The sequence below is a fragment of the Seriola aureovittata genome, chromosome 5, assembly GCF_021018895.1.
Source record: "Seriola aureovittata isolate HTS-2021-v1 ecotype China chromosome 5, ASM2101889v1, whole genome shotgun sequence".
NCBI classification, from domain to species: domain Eukaryota; kingdom Metazoa; phylum Chordata; class Actinopteri; order Carangiformes; family Carangidae; genus Seriola; species Seriola aureovittata.
The window spans coordinates 1,399,215-1,417,177 of NC_079368.1; the positions used below are offsets into that span (position 1 = coordinate 1,399,215).

The window sequence follows — 17,963 nt, forward strand, 5'->3', positions numbered from 1 at the left end:
TCACTCTGGATAACAACAGGAAGTGATGCCATCTGTACTCTGTACTGTGTATCATTGTAGCTGAACCCATATATTATGCATTGAATGGCATGTATCTCAATATTAGAGGTTCTTTTATATAACACTACAGCCTTCTCTAAAAATACCAGTATGTTTGCCTATTTCTGTGACTCTGAACAAATGTGTGTGTTTGTGTGTTTGTGGCTGTAGGTGAACAGGCAACAGAGTTCCCCTGTGGCCTGGATGCTCCGGCGAGGACCTGTTCAAACGGCACTGACTGTAGGGAGTACTGGATCGGACCCAACTTTGGCATTACCAACTTTGACAACATCCTCTTTGCTGTCCTCACTGTTTTCCAGTGCATCACCATGGAGGGATGGGTGGACATCCTCTACAACGTGAGTCCACTCACTGGAAACATACCTGTTCTTTCTAAAGCACCATGTCTTTTGGCAGCTGGGGTCACCAGATGGGGGATGTTATGCTTAGCTTGGTTTCACCATCTGAATCACTGCATATTTCTCATTAGCTCAGTGTTTCAAACAGGTAGGATTTGTGTTCACTGGTTTTAGAAACGGGTGGCAGTTTTGAGCTTTGTCGGTAGAATTCAGAATGGGCAAACCATCTTCATACTTAGCTAGCTGGCTACATCTATTATAAATAACGATAGGAAAATTTCCAGTTTTTACAGTATACAGTAAGGCTGCGCGATCTGTAAGAAAAAGAATCATATTGCGATTATTTAACAGGTATTGCAATATGTGACTTGAGTTGGAATGGTCATTTTTTTATTTTATTTTCACTGAAAAAAATATAAAATGATGATGATGTGATTTTCTCGAACCAAACAATCATGTTCCTTAACATCTGAGAATATGATTTGTAGGCCAGGACGTCTCTGTAGCACCACAACACTTTTTTCGATTTAGATTATATTTCAATTAATTGTGAAGCCCTAGTGTACAGTACAGTTATAAAGTAAGTGGTTGCCTGGTAACATCAGTGTTCTCTGTGTTTCTAATCAGTGGCAGCAGGCTGCTGCTATCCACTACATACCTTCTATAGTCTCATCACACAGCTAGACGAAGCAGATTGTAGCTTAAAACAGAGGTTAACATGATACAACTAACTAGCTAATATCATAAACTGATGGCTCCACTGTTACTGTTTCTCTTCATTGATCTGTCAGGTTTCAGCCGGTGAAGACGTGTGTCACTCAGATAACTCCTAGCTCCTCTATTGTTTCCATTGTTGTGGTTTCTGTGGTTGTCATGGTGACACAATGAGCTGCGGCAGCAGGTTGAAGAAGTTGAACCATCATGAACTCTGATGGCAGCAGCACAGAGTCATACACAGTCACAGTGAAGCCTTCCTGTTGGGGAAATGGATTTTCACATATCTGTAATGAGATATTCACAAATCTTCAAATGATTTACATGGTCAAGCATCATCTAGTTTCAGAAACCTTTCATGTTTTGTGGATGTTGTCGTAGTTTTTGTGGTTCAGTAACTGTGGCTCAGCCAGTGGAGCTCCTCCTGTCCACATGTCCAAGTGTTGAAGACAGATTGATTATGATTTTAGGGTCAGTATGTTGTACATCATCTTGCTGTTATTGGTGAGAGAGGATGTGTGAATCGACGAGTGAGTGCTGTATAAATGAAAGTCCTTTTAAAGCTCCATATTTTCCTTTTCTCCTGTGTTTTATTTGAAGTGTTGATTCATAAGAAGATATATTTGTGGTTTCTGGAGCTCTAGTAACAACAGGTCAGTGAGCCAGTCAGAAGAGAGGAGAGTTTACCCAAGGTACATGGAGTTTCAGCTGATCTGACCAAGAGACATGTAACATCATGGTAATTTTCCAATAAGGGCTTTGTAAATAAATAGGTACCAATGTATGTCACATCTTTCTGATAGAGAGGACCAACCGAATTTTCTTATAAGGGGTGCAATGATGGAAACTTTAACATCTTCCAAACTTTGAGATTGCAGATGCAGATTTATCATTTTGTTAGATACCAAGAATTGATAATGGAGCATCATTCAGGTAGTGTTCTGTTAAATTGCTCATTTTATAGTGACTGTAATTTTATTTCTTTAAACTCTGTTCATATGTATTTAGATCATAAAATTAGTTCCCAGTCTGTGGACAGTCCGTCACTGTGACTGTACAGACTGGTCTGTCCTGTGCATCAGCACTGATACTCCCCTCCTGATTTCTCCGGCCCCTCCCTTCCTGATTGGAGCCAGCATAAGAGCCTGTGGAGGACGACTTTCACAGCTGCCATTAGCACCACAGCACCACCACTTTACTGCTCACATGAAACAAAGCGGCCAGAGCTGGCCAAATGATCAGATAATCAATAAAGGTCAAAATTATACCATGCCAGGGAAACAGCTTTGGAAGAGATTAAATTATTAAACATCTGTAGGGGGAAAAGGATGTTGTTCAGCAGAAACACAGTAGAGCAAAGAAAGGTGGGGTAGACAGAGGAGGCTGCTTTGCTTCTTTGGAGACAAATAAGTGTTTCCCCAAGTTATATTTAGTATATGACAGTATATATCGCACATGCAACCACACCCACCGTTAAATGCTTGTTGCTAAGGTTATGTAACCACTGTTCCTACGGCAACAAGTTTACTGTACATAGATCAGTCAACTATGATCACATGATCAGACTTTATGAACAGTTTCGTTCATGACGCAACATCAGACAAACATCCAGCTCAGTAATATTAGACCATACCATGGACGTAGCAGGTTGTAATTAGCATAGCATTAAGAGGTCTAAGCTAACAGGCTGGGCCATGAAAACTTAGCTAAGCTGGCTTTCATTTCCAGCAGCAAAATATATCCAAGTTTAAGATTTCTCTGGTTTGAGAATTGATGGAAACATTTGGGAAAATGTAAGAACACAACTCAACAACATATAGAACATAGGTCTAGTTGTTTTTAGACACTTTAATGTGAAAGTTACGTAAAGTTCCAGATTATAACTTTACATGACATGAATTAAAAGAACAAGAAAAGAGGTGGTGTGGCTCTGCACGTAAACGGGAACCTTATTTATTTTTATTATTAGTTTATTATTAGTAAAAAACATGTCTACAACTGTTGATAATGAAATACCACTGAAATTTGAATGGGGAAAAAGACAAATGTTAAAAGCACCTGCATCCAGCACTGATGCTCAGACAAATCAGAAGATTATTTTGATTATTTTGTGGGGATTTTATCTGATTTGTTGAATCCTTTGTTGAAGCACAAAATGACCGATGAGTTTCTTTATCCAACTATCTCAACAAAAGAGTTCCTCATTGTAGCGGCAATACTCACATTAATGTCATGTACTCTTCATTAAGAGATACAAGCAGCACAAGTACAAACACAGACCATATAATATAAGCTGAAGAAACATTACAGTCACAGCAACAGGAACCCTTGTTTTACCCTTTTAATTTACTCCTGGGTAAGTGAAGTCTTGTGAAGCTGTCTGACAAAAAGGAAATATAATGTGCTTTGTACTATACATAGGTGAAGAGTCATAAACATGAGATGCTCCTGTCTGTTTTAGGTGGAAAATAACAACATGAAATGGATACTAAGAGAGAAAAAGTGCTGGCGTTCAAATATAAAAAGGAAGAGCCAAAGAGTTAATTCTCCTTGAAATGATTCAAAGACGATTTGACCTCATGCTCACCTGCCTATAACAAGATTACACCTCTTAAATGATATTTGAAATTCATGATTTTTTCTCAGCTTATTGGCAGCAATTGTTTGTTTTTTTTCCCAAAATGCACATTTCACACTGAAGTCCTGAGGTTTCAGTTTGATGCAGAGTCAATGAGTGAGTGAAGTAAGTTTGACGTGTCTTCTTAGAACAGATGACATGTTGGCTTCTGCTGTGATGATCTCCATAACCCAGTCACCCCACATACCTGCTGATGGTATTTGTGCTCCCCACTGAATATTCAGTCGTAGGCTTTGATGGTGTGGATGCTGTGGAGGAGTCTGTTCAGCCTGCAGTGAGGATGCGTGTGTGTCAGTCTGTTTCCTCCCACAATGCTGTTTGCTAACATGGTGCCAGGGCTGAAGCCGCTCCAGGAGATCAGAGTGGGCTAATTAAAAAGGCTTGGAAGGTATTAGTCAATTCAAGCCTGAGTTTACAAGTCGGAGGACAAAAGAAAAAAAAAATAAATAAAAGGATTTATGAATGGTTTATAGCTAGTTTATTCATTAGCTTGTTAACACTTTATAAATCATTTACGAGGTGTTATAACACATTAGATAAAAAGGGAGACAGTGACCTGTTACTTGCCAAATAGTGAGCCCCAACGTATCTGTACTGTTCAGCCTCATATCTCATTAGTTACAGAGCTTTCTTTGTTTTCTCCATCATCAGCATATGTACCTGCTGCTCCATCACATTAGCCACTGTCAGCATCTTAATGGTCAAAAAATTAATTCATCCTTATGTTTCTTGGTATATCATTTTTACCAAGTTACTATTATTTATAACTAGGAACTCATTAATAAATGATGATGTGTTTCACACTTTACTGTAAGGCTCCTTTTAACAGTTTTAACTGGTAGTAAGTCATTAGTAAGATTAATGAGTAGTAAGCATTAACTTGATCTTGCCAAATAGTGAGCCTGCATCAATATATGAATGTTATAACTTGTTTATTATTATTACTTAACCTTAGGAATGCACGCCTAAACACAGCAATGCACCATAATAGCTACACAGATAATCTGATCATTTCAATTATTTAGACAATTCTTTTGAGCTGCATCTTTATGTTTGGCACATGTAGTAATTTACATACTGTAAGTTTCTGGTGTTCTGATTGGCTGTTTCACTGCGTCAAAAGTTGAGTTAAGATTTTTAGCCAATTAAACACTTTTTTGATGAAACAATGATTTAAGATATTTCATTTCAAAGCAGGAAACTAAAAGGCATCAAACAGCATGAACAGATAATTTGTCCATCATTCGACAAGTGACCTCTTTCATGTTACACATGCTCATTTAATCCATTCTTTTCCTGCATCTGTAACAACACCTCACTAGATAACACTCTGTGTCTTGTTGGTTTCATTTATACAGAAAAGGAAATAGAATAACTACCGTTTGTAATGTGAAGTTAGATGCTGGAACTGTTTCCATTTGAAATCTGTGGTTATGTGGACTTTGGGTCTCCAGACTTGTTTGATGAGCCCAGATTTTGATTGTGGTTTCTTATAAAGCCTCACAGTCACTGCTCCTGGCTGCTGTGCCCTGATCAACAGCTCCGGTTTATCTGTTTCACTCCTTCTGAAACCACAAAGTCATTATTGGTTATATCCAAATGATTAACTCTAAGGAAATGATTGTGAATGAATGATTTATATTTACTGCAGTAATGATTGCAGCTTCACTTTCTAATAATCCCTATTAACATTCTCTCTTCCACCATCTTCCCTAAGATTTAAAGAGCTTTGCTCCATCAGTATCAGCCACTGTCATTCACATGATGAATAATCCCCATTAGACTGAGGCGTTAATCCAGAATTGGTCCATATGGGGTGTAAGGGTTGGGGGGTTAAGTTCACTGCTTCATCCATCATTAGCCGGCTCTGTTTCCTGTCCTCTGGCTCACTGACAGAGCAGCACTACGCTCTGACCCAGGCTGCTGTTTTGGCCGAATATGACTGGTGGATTCTATGATTGAATTGTCAAGGGACGAGTGACGGCTGTCTCATTTCCCACCACTGAGGGACCCAGCTGTGTCCTCTTTATCAGAGTGGCCATCCATCATGGCTGTACGGGCCCTCGTCTGTCTCTGCCAAACCTGTGTCTCTCTGATGAGGATGGAGGGCAAAACTCAGACTGTTCATTTCTCATTAGGAGACCCCCCTGAGCTGTGAGCCATAAACTGTGGATTCTGACAGGTGCTGTCACCTGTTTATGGTTTTTATGACCTCTGTGTAGAAAAGCTTCAAAACTACAGCTACACACAGAGTAAAGCAGAGTACAAAAATTATGAATCTTCCATTGAAAATAACCAACCAGAGTTATTAATCTGATCTACTGTAGTGTCTCAACACTTTTAGGAGAGAAACTGGGTTTTGATTAAAGTTTTGCAGACTCTTTGGACCTTTTCACCTGTTAAACTGAATAAACTCCTCTGACAGGGCTCTCTGAGGCCTTTCCAGATGAACATCTCACCCTATAATTACAGAGGCTACAACGGCCCAAAACACTTCCATCGGGAGAAACAAGCTGCAAATTCAGAAACGATGCAGATTCAAAAACACGTACAACAATACAAAACAAACACAACAACGTGAAATGAGCTGCAAATTAAAAAAATGTGCTGCAGGAAGACAAAACAAAGACATGAACAACAAACATGCTGCAAAAATAGAAAACATACAACAACAAAAACACATGAACCTCCAAAACTAATGCAACAGAAAACAGCGCTGCATATCCAGACAACACAACAGAAGAGCTCCAGGCCTCCAGGGGGAGCTCTAAGACTGATGATGCTCAGTTTAAAAAAAAAAAAAAAAAAAGGATCAAACTATTTTTTTTCCATTCATTCTTCTAATCTAATGCCTAAATTAACTACAATGCAACTGGACCACTAACTGTTGGTTGGAGTTATAGGCTGGAGTTTCAGCTGGAGATTCAGGTATCACGTGACTGGTAATTTATCTGATCATAATTCCCTTTGCAGACACAAACACACAGTAGTACTCCTGAACTCCTAGAGACACACACTGATGTGTAACCAACAGTTACATCTTCTGTCAGTCAGTGTGTCCAGCACTGTGAGGTCACTGTTCATAGTTCTGTCCGAAGAAAACATCGCTTCCTGTACCAGAGATGAGCCCATCAGTTAGCTCCTTCCTGAACATATTAATCTACTTTCAAAAACTTGTACATTTCTCCATGCAAATATTAATCCCGAGTTTGACCTTACTTAGTATGTTTCATCAGTCTGTATTAGACTAATAAGCTGGCGATCTTCCAAAATAACAGACTTTCTGCTGAAACATGAGTTTTTGCATAAAAGGGGGGAATGTGGATTTTGTTTCTGAGCTCTTAGGGCAGGAGCACACCTGCAGACTCTATGTAGAGACGCAGTGTGAACACACACACGTGAGCTTCTCCACAGCAGCAGGAATCATTTCATCAACCATGATGATCATCTGAGGAAAACCTTTCCTGTAGCGTTTATCATGTTTGTAACACTAATCTTTGATACTTCACATATTATATTATATATATATATTTATATTATAGCTGTAAACGTTTCTGTGCTTGTTCCATATTGTAAAACACGTGCTTGGTGTCGTCGATCCTCTTGCCTGTTGAATCTTGTTGCCCTGTGTTGCGTGCCTCTGTCTTATAGTGTCTCTGTGTGTGTTGGTATGACCTGCTCTGCCCTCCCCTCTCCTCCAGCAGGTGATGTGGCACGGCTGTCCCTGTTCCCCAATCAGGAACTGGGGCTTTAAATGCTGTAGGAGGAGGCTTGGTCGGGGCAATTGTGCGCCATTTGTGCTGAGAGAGAGAGAGAGAGAGAGAGCTGTGTGGAGCTGTGATTGTTGTTACATCATTAGTCCCTTTTGTGTGGTTGTTAGTTTGTGTTTACCCAGCGCTCTACTGCCGTTTTTTGTTATAGTTCTCATAGTTTTATTGTTGGATTCTGGTTTCTTGTTTCGTTCCTGTTTTTCCCGGTTCTTTATTTTTTCATTGTTACTTCCCTTTACCCCTAGACTCTTTCTGGGAACGTAACACCCTGTTTTTAACCTAGGAGAGAACACTGGTGGCTTCACCAACCTTTATGGTCAGTAGCAGGAGTCACCTTCGGCGACACAGTGTCCACTCACCTGTAAACAGCAGGAAGACTTCAGATGCTATCACATGGAGCTCAGGGGAGCAGGATGTTTACAAGCTAAAGGACAACAACAACAACAAGACACAGTGTGGACCAGTCACTGCATCCACTCGTCCTCTAGTGCTGCTACAACTGTGGGGCTGGCAATCAGATTAACCCATGATATGATGGTGTCACAACAATAGTGTGTGTGTGACGATACAACTATGCCTCACTAAAATCTTTACAATCTGAATGAATAAAGTTTACAGAAAACAAAAAACTAATAAATGAATGCAAAAATACACATTAGAATTCACATGACAGAAAAATGTCCAGTGTGTTTATGTTCAGTGTCATCAGCAGCTCATTAGCAGCAGACTGATGTGTTTTTCTGTTCACACTGTCCGCCATATTCCCCCCATTTCTTCTTCTTCACCACAAGTTTACCCTCATTTCTTTGAAGCACTACCATGAGGAGTCATGATGTAGTGACTCTGGTCAGTCAGATCAGTGGGAGAATCCGTTCAGACCGACTGTATGTTTTAATAAAATCATTGTTATTTGGTGCTGGTGTATCGACATGCCGAGGTAATACAATATAATGTCCCACCCCCACCTCCAACCTGTACATCTGCCTGTCTTTCAGCTTGCTTATAGATATACTGAGTGGAGGAAAGACTAGTTCCTAACAAAACTTTAATTCTTTAGAATGAAAAGGATCAAATATAAAGGTAGGAGCTGTGTCCCAATTCAGGGGCCGCATCCTTCATAGGCTGCCAAGGCCGAACTGAAATGAGAAATCTGGTGTACAGAGGATTTTCACTTTGCGTCACCAGCAGTTCCCACCCTTGCCGTTGTGTCACAAAGCATGGCTCCTGTTGCCTAGCAACCTTGACAACACAGAATTTTTTTTTCACAAAAACTTGAGGTTTTAAGTCTCTTGTTTTTAACAGCTGTACCGTCAACTGTTGAAGTGAGCTGAAAGACAATACCTACATTTAACAGTGTGATCCCCAGACTCTCTGTCCGTGTTGTTTGCTTTCATTAACGGCGCGCAATGAATCTTGGGATATGTTGGACCAACAGCTGGATCCTTCGTGGTCCAGGAAAGGAAGGACGCTTTTGAAGGAGTCATTGAAATGGGACAACGTAGTCGCACCACAGTGACACGGTCAGTCTTTAAATGCAGCCTCTGAAGGAGACGGCCCCTGTGTGTCAGGTGTCATGAGTCCTAGTTCAAATCGAAACACACAGCTGGTCTTGTGTTTGTCTGAGTCAGTCGCTGTTATTTCAGTATCCAGCCTCTCGGCAGTCTGGGTGTGGTGTTGCTGCTGAATTGAAGGCTGTCCTCAGGCTAACACATTTAGGGGTAGAACACAGACACTAATGGCTTCTCTATTGCCTCCTGTGCTCTCTCCGTTCTGTTAGCTGAGCTCTGAGGCAGCGTCAGCCTGACACCGGCTAATGCACTAACACACCCAGCCCTCTGCATCCACTTCCAGCTCACAGCCACATTACGACAGACGACTCAACCTTTTGTAGAGATTCACTGGCAGCAGTTCAACATGTATTTGGTGAGTTTGGTCACTCACCCACTGATGGTTGAATTTGTTGCTGAATGACTTAAGATGATAGAGTTGGACTTTTAGGGTCAGAAAGAGAAAGGTAAATGGCTACTATTTGGATGCTGTGATAAGTAGCTATCTTGGGTTAACTACTGTTTTTAATTCTATTCCAAAACAATCATTTTGTAGCTTTAGAAAAGCCAACAGTAAATAATCTTTACAGTAACAGATACTGTACCCCACAGATGCAGATACTATAGTCCATGTAAAAACAAAAGCAAAATGTCTGAAAGCAGCTCTGGCAGGAAGCTGTGTTGTTGAGTTGTGTCTGCAGTGGCTCTGTTCTAATCTCTGTGGTGCTAAGTGGGAGTATGGCAGCAGTTCTACCAGATTTAATTAAGACAGACCTGTTCACTGTGCTCTGCTCCACTGTGTCACCCTGCTGGTGTTTAATGGTGAGTTCAAATGTTTCTTTGTGAAATGTGATACTTTAGTTTTTCTTCAATCATAAAAAGCGGCTCTGAGATATTTTAATATTAAAGCAGCTGAAAATGACGGTATTGTGACCGTATACAGTTGTTGTGGCTAACATGTTAACAAACCCATTCACACATCAGGCACCCTCCCCTCAGGCAGGCTCACAACTACAATTACTCTTATTCATCTTTATAGACATTTTTATTTTACTATAAGGAGTAGATCTATAAATCTATCAATATATCCATCTACCCATCTATCTATGTTTGGTGTATGGTGGCTTTTCAGCAGACAGATGTGAATGAATGAGTGAGTATCAGACTCACATTCACACGATCATAACTCCAGATAAATCCTAATGTTTCTCTGTGTCTGTAATCACTTGCTCCGTCAGGTTATGTTAATGAGTGGAGGTAAAGGACACAGCTGCACAGGTTGATCCTAGTTCATATTGTGATTTTTTTTTTTTATCATCACAGTGGGTTTTAGTCAATAATTGCTTCAGCAGACAGTTTCCAGTGGTGATGTGACTGTGAGTGTGAGTGGCAGGTGTAAGGAAGCTCTGTAAACAGGAACACAGCAGAAAGCCCCGAGGCAGGGTGGAGGTCACAATGGAGAACATGAGCCTTGGACCGGGACTGCTGCTTCAAAAGCCAATCACGCAGCTCTCCTCCACACCAACACCAGCGCTCATTTTACACCAGAGACAGAATAAAATGAGGAGTAGCTGCATCATCAAGTCAAATACAGCTCAATGCTTTTTCCCATCAGCGTTTCTCTGATTGTGGGTGTGGAGAGTTGTGGATGCAAAGCTGTAATGCCTTTGATCCCACAGGTTTTCCTCTTTATGGCTAACTGATGAGGGCACCCGTGTCTATATACTTTCTTGTACTGTTAGATCATGGGCTGGATTAGTGTGGATGAACTGGAGTGGTCGTCACAGAGCACTGAACCTTGACCCCAGCCAGATCTCATCACCTAACGTCACTGTTGGACCTCGCTCATGTTCTCATGGCTGAATAGGAGAAAATCCATGTAACCAGGTTGCACCACCAAATTTGGCACCGGGAATCTCTTACAGACAAGCCCCCATTTATGTTACAACCCAGCTGCTGTTTGGGGAGAAAGGAAGCAACATAAAACCACTTGGTAGTGGTGATACATTTGTTACGTAGCCAGGAGGGTAAATAAGTAAACAAAGGTACAACCAAGGTGACAACAAAAAGAGGACTGTACCTTAAGTAGAGTTTCCAAACTTCATTTCTGAACTTAAAAAGGAATGAAACAAAAGAACCTTTCTACTCTTATTCTAACGACCAAAAATCACACAGGAAGAAGCCTAACAGTGTTTCTGCTTTGTGTCAGATACAGATCAGTAAAATTCTACTGCCTGGCCCATTCTCCAACAAACCATACAAGTACCTCAAACCACTTCACAAAATTCACAAATTGTTAGAGATGGCAAGAGGTACAGAGGAGAGCTGTATCTCTTAGCCAGCCGTCCCAGGCAACCTTCAAACTCTTCGTTTCCTTGGAACAGCTGCTGGACGGGCAGGAACGACTGCTGCACCAATAGGGAAAGTGCTGCAGAACTGGAGACTCCTCCCCTCGGCTCCAACCAATCCCATTGCATGTGGCTGCGGTCGTAACAAACATCTGGAGCCGGTTCCACAAAGATATGTCAGACGGTTCTGTAATATTGATCCAGTCTTCATGTTGGTCCAGATCAGTTTAATGTTCTTTAGACTGTTTCACCAAAATAAAAATTGACTTATTTTAAGCGAAAAACATTAGAAACCTTACCCCAAGACTCACTCAGGGCTAAGACCAATGTTACCATGGAAACCATCAATGACACTGTGCTGACCAGTAGCACGCAAAGACAAAAACAGGAAGACATGGCTCATAATTTGAGGCTTGCTGACATTTTTATTGAGAGAGGAACGAGAAGGGAAAGAGTTTCTAGACCAAATAATTTTTGGTTTTATTGTTTCACCATTCATGTAAAACATCTGGTAACTGTTGAATTCTTCTAAAAGCCAGACATCTTCTGCTGATGTAAAAGGAGCTGAGTGGTTATTTTCGGGAAAAAAAGTCTTAATTTACCCAGAATTCATTGCACCACAGTCACATCATTTTCATCCTCATTAAAACCATGAGTGGAGACATTGTTATTTATACTGATTATTCCTATTTATTTGATCTCATTCATTTATTGTTTTTACTTCTTCTGTTATTTCTTTGTAAGGCACTTTGTAACTTTGTTAGAAAAGTGCTATGAAGTTTATTATTATTATTATTATTATTATTGTTATTAACATCATTATATTATTATCCTGTTTCTTCACTAATTCTTCAGGTTTTTCTTCTAATTTGTCACCAGCCTCATGCTTATTCCTCACAGAGCCCTGTTTTTGTCACTGAGTGACATCATCACCGTGAACACACACACTGTAGTTTATTATGACTCAGTTAAAACTACAGTGAGTGGCAGTTTCAGGAACGTATAGAAGCTTTTTCACAAATGAAACAATATATTTATGAGCTGTTAAAGAACATGAGCATCTCTTTCACATCTTCTGTAGGAACCAGTGGATTCAGGTTAAAAGTACTGAGAGACGGACTCACACATTGTCGTTTTTTTTTCACAGACAATAAGAAAAATATTGATTAATGCCAACCTCATCCTTTAACCATATTAATAGTCCTGTTTTTTTTTTTTATCTCTATCTTTATGTGTTTAGGCGAATGATGCATCAGGAAACACATGGAACTGGCTGTACTTCATCCCCCTCATCATCATTGGTTCCTTCTTCATGCTCAACCTGGTGCTAGGCGTGCTGTCAGGGTGAGTACAACCTGTGAGGATCACCTGAGCAGAGATGATAAGAGGTGTTCTTTACATTTTGCCTTTAAACCTGCAGTGTGGATCCAGAAGGCAAAAATCTGATTGGGTCACTTTCTTGAACTAACTTTTCATGGTTTTAAGACAGCAACCCTTTCATTCTGAAGGTTGTCCAAACTGGATAGGAAATTAGGCTAAAATTGGAATTAGAAGAAATTAATTATTAAATGAAAGACATTCGATAAAACATTTAAATGGGTTCCCCACTGATACTGTACCTGCCTTAATGTCTGGGAACTTTGAAATAACAGGCTGTGTACCACAATCTTCTGGTCTGCGAGCTAGCTTCTCGCTCTGGTAGAAGGTAAAAGGGTAAAAATCGCCTTTTCTGCTGCTAGTTTTATTTTAAGGAGATTAGTTGCAAGGCAACAAATTGAAAAGCAAATGTGAATTCACATTTAAACATGATGCTGTGTGAAAATAAAGGGTGAAGAAAAACTGGGTCTTCAGAGTGACTCGTGGTTTCAGTCTGCTTCAGGTAGCAGTGCTGTGTGTCATAATGCAAGACAATGTTGAAGGTACAACGCAACCTCCCAACACTGATTGTTAACAATAACCTGCATCAGTTAAATATCAGTGTTCTTCCAATTATTCAACATAAAAAGATCAAATTCAATACAGTGAGCTGGTCAAGCTACTTTTAACCGAGTTAATGCTGTAGGTTGGTTGTTTCTCAGACAGCTGCGGTGGATGTGGTGGTCATGTGTTAGGTCATGTGACATCCTCATAAATGTGGACAAGATCGAACGAATTCGAAATGGCCCACAATTCATTCAAATTAACTGAGTATTTCTGTGACAAACTACTTTACTATGTGGAGACATTCAAAGTTTGACAGGCCTGCCATAAGCAGGCATGCTTATGGCTGCTAAGCTATAATTGGACCGTCAGGGTGTAATAGTAAGTAGTAAGTATCACTAATGGGGTTACTCGTGAATAGCAACATTCAAATGTCCCACATTCATAGATGTTCCCTTTGCCTGGACTGTGGGCTTCTTTTGCATTTACTTATTTAGACTAATTCCACATCTGTGGCAGCTTCCATGTAATATTCATGAGGGTTTATTAAAACATAAATTCACAAGATTGTGTGGGTCTGCCGCACCATAGGCTGACTGTCAGTGTAATTCTGTGGAACACACCTTCTCTTTTATAAAGAGACACAAATAGCAGGCACTGAGTTGTCAGGATGTCATCACCATTGAAAAGAGCATCATGGGAGAAGTTTTTTTTATTGCCTCTCTTGCAATATTGCTTTGCAGTTATTATCATCTCTCTTCAGCACCAGCAGTCTCTGGGTGTTGTTGCCCATCCTCAACTCTTGTGCAACCAGCCAATGTCTGTGACTGACTGACTGAGTGATTATAGTTCCACCACTGGTCAGCTGAATGCATGCATAAATATATATATATGTGGTTAAATAACCAGCAATGACACCAGCTAGTACTAGACTGAAACCAGCTGACACTAGGCTGAAACCAGTGGAGCTGACGCTAGACTGAAACCAACTGACACTAGACTGAAACCAGTGGACACTAGACTGAAACCAGCTGACACTAGACTGAAACCAGTTGACACTAGGTGGAAACCAGCTATTACTAGGCTGAAACCAGCTGACACTAGGCTGAAATCAGCTGGTACATGACTGAAACCATCAGACACTAGACTGAAACCAGCTATTACTAGGCTGAAACCAGCGAGTACTAGACTGAAACCAGCTGACAATAGACTGAAACCAGCTGATACTAGGCTGAAACCAGCTATTACTAGGCTGAAACCAGCTGACACTAGGCTGAAATCAGCTGGTACATGACTGAAACCATCAGACACTAGACTGAAACCAGCTATTACTAGGCTGAAACCAGCGAGTACTAGACTGAAACCAGCTGACAATAGACTGAAACCAGCTGACACTAGGCTGAAACCAGCTATTACTAGGCTGAAACCAGCTGACACTAGGCTGAAATCAGCTGGTACATGACTGAAACCATCAGACACTAGACTGAAACCAGCTATTACTAGGCTGAAACCAGCGAGTACTAGACTGAAACCAGCTGACAATAGACTGAAACCAGCTGACACTAGGCTGAAACCAGCTATTACTAGGCTGAAACCAGCTGGTACTCGGCGGAAACCAGCTGACACTAGGCCGAAACCAGCTGACACTAGGCTGAAACCAGCTGACACCACTGTTACTACTTTGACCTAGTGTATGTGGAAAGTGTTTCTCATCACAGTGATAAACCTACAGAGAATTCTCGCCTGAATCTACATTTCTCTTCCCTGTTTCCTCTTCTTTCTTCAGAGGTTTATACTGTCCAGATCACAACTTTACTGTTTAAGTTCACTATCTCTGCTAATACCATAATTTCCACTGTGCCCTACCTGCTCAGCACTGAATGGGAGACGCTTTTAGCAATTAGCTGCTGAACAAAGTGGAGCATGAAGCAGCTATAAAGCCAAACATTTCCTTGAGGAATTGGTAGAGACAATAACATAGTTAAAAGAGAGTGAATTTGAGGCTCAAAATGATGAATAATGATGTTTCTTTGAAAATAACTGGAGGTTTGAAGGTACATTCTGTTTTTCTCACCCAAATTTTATGTCAGTGTCAACCTTGTGTAAAATAACAAACTATTTCATCAACCCATGTAAAATTTAAATTTGAATTTATATACCCCAGCTGCCAAGTCTTACTTTGCACTCTATTTCATACTCTCCCCAAATTAACATATATAAATTTAAGTGTTAATCTTTTGTTGTTTGTGTGAACTGCTATTCCTTCTTTTTCTTCATCTACCTCAGCTCATTCAAACAGATGGACAGATGAGGACAGAGTTGTATTCACATTCACTCCCCTGTTGCTTAATGTTAAGGCCATTAATTTTTGAAAGAAGCCTCAGTACTCCATGTTCCATCTGGCGTCTCTGCCCTCACTGATGAGGTAACGTTTCTCCCTGCTGCTGTGGAATATATTTCCTCACTGTGGAGATCTTTTTTAAATCAGACTTGCTGTTCCTCAAAGACTTCATTTAATTTGTGGAATGATAATGCATCTCAACTTTTTCTGGTTTGCTTAATTTTAACGGCAATTAATTGGGTGCCACTGGGAGTGGAGTTTGATTATAGTGAAGAAACTGCTAAGTCAGATCAGAGGAGCCATTAATGTGTTTGTTTCACTTTGCTGTCATTTTAATGTCCATAATTTTCCTCAGAGTTTTTTCAGTCTTTTATTTTATCATGACAACGTGTAAGCCATTGTGATTATCTGCTCCTAACAAGCTCAAACCAGTGAGCAGGATAACTGATGTGGCTTTTTTAAAGGCAGATTTCTTACTCTAAAACTGTATCATTAGATGAGATTATTTTAAAGCACAAAAAATGATAATGTTTTTAATAGTTAATTTAATCCTTATCAGAAACACTTTCTGCGTTTGGGTATCATCAGATAAGACGTAATTCATTTGTAATTTGAAAAAAAAAAAAAATCTGTATTTGTTTCAAAACCAAAATGGAAATTTTGTTTTTGGCAATACCTTTAATCATTATATTGTTTGAAACCAAGAACCGAATTAACATGGTTTTATTTGGGGTTACGGTTATGGTTAGAAAATCACATGGTGTATTCGTTTTTTGTTTCCAGACAAAAAGCAAGACAACCAAAGTTAAAAATGGGAACCAATCTTGTTTTTTGCAAATTCATTCTTTCAATTCTCATTTGGCAGAGATAGTATATAGACTATTGGAGCAGGGCTGGGGTCAAGACAGGAAGAGGAAGTGAACTGTAAAAAAGTCAAAATAAAAGCCAAGAGGACATAAAAGTGTAACATTAAACAAGCAAAAAGATTTATACCAGGGCAGTGTTGTTCCAGTTCACAGTTCCAAAAATGAACTAGTTCACATTCATTTGTTCCATTTTTTTTAAAAATAAGTAAAGGCCGATATTCTCTTTCAACAGAAGCTCCTTGTACCATCCATCAGCAGCCCCAAATCACTGCCACTCCCAAACTAAATGAATTATTGAACACCACTGAACAATCACAGAGTTACAGTTACATTTAAAATCTGTATATAAATATAATCTGTCTGAGTCTTCACTAAAAATGTGATACACAACACTGTACCAGGGCAATGTTAGAAGATAGGCGAATGAATGAATGATGTGTAAATGAAATGTACAAAACAATTCATTCATTCATTCACTCATTTATTCATTCATCTATCTTCTTTTGTTTGCTTAATATAACACTTTTATTTCCCTTGACTTTTATTTTGACTTGTACAGTTCACTACCTCTTCACTTCCATTTCAGTCCTTTTAGTCTATCTCTTGATCTCATCATGGTTCGTTTCCTGTTTCTATACAGAAATCTTCCTCTGCTACTAAACTCACTTGGTACCACAGGGTTTAGTTCTTTTTTCTTTGTACATGCTCCCTCCCTTCACAATTATAATATTAAGTTTCATTTTTATTCTGACAACACTCAAGTATATGTACCTGTACCACACCATACAATATCAACAGTGACCATTGATTCGCTTTGTCCTGCTCTCTCCCTCTTTCTCTCTCTCTCTCTCTCTCTCTCTCTCTTTCTCTCTCCCACTTAAAAAACCGACGGGTGGTTTGCAATGACATCTCAGTAGGAAACCTCCCTAAAGGGGCCCCATGTCATTCCCTGGAAGATTTGCAGCTACATCTCAGAAGCAGCATTGACAGCTATTTTCAGTAAAGCTGCACATACATACAAGATTGTTATTTTTTTAATCTAAAGATAATTAGTTCAAACTAAACTAAAGCAACTACCTCTTTATACAAAAAACAGTTTTATCCAGGCTGTTGCTCAGACTCTGTAACTGCAGTATCATCACTGGAATAAATTCACTATTGTTAACCCAAAAAATCAAATGTTGCTAACTTGCTAGCTTTATGAAATAAAAGTAGCTGAAGGGTTTAAAATTCACCAAATGTAGTGAGAAAATTGCTTCCCTATTTTTTTTACATTTTTTAAATTATTTCCCAATTATTTTATTTAGTTATCAATTTATCATTTTTTCTTTTATTTCCCTAAATGCCCTATTAGCCTGTTTACTATCTGAGGTCCTGTTGGGGGTCTCATGACTTGTTTATTTTTAGGCCAGATTAGCCTT

The 17,963-nt window shown here is 39.7% G+C and overlaps 1 protein-coding gene across 8 annotated transcripts in view; it reads left to right on the top strand.

The window, feature by feature from the left end:
* Positions 1 to 17,963, top strand: part of cacna1ba (calcium channel, voltage-dependent, N type, alpha 1B subunit, a) — a 161,479-nt gene that overhangs the window by 52,996 nt on the left and 90,520 nt on the right. For all 8 annotated transcript variants that reach the window (XM_056376769.1, XM_056376765.1, XM_056376770.1 and 5 more), the window contains exons 6-7: positions 211 to 398; positions 12,656 to 12,759. In XM_056376769.1, coding sequence (XP_056232744.1) covers positions 211 to 398; positions 12,656 to 12,759 — 292 coding nt within the window. The remainder of the gene's footprint in view (positions 1 to 210; positions 399 to 12,655; positions 12,760 to 17,963) is intronic.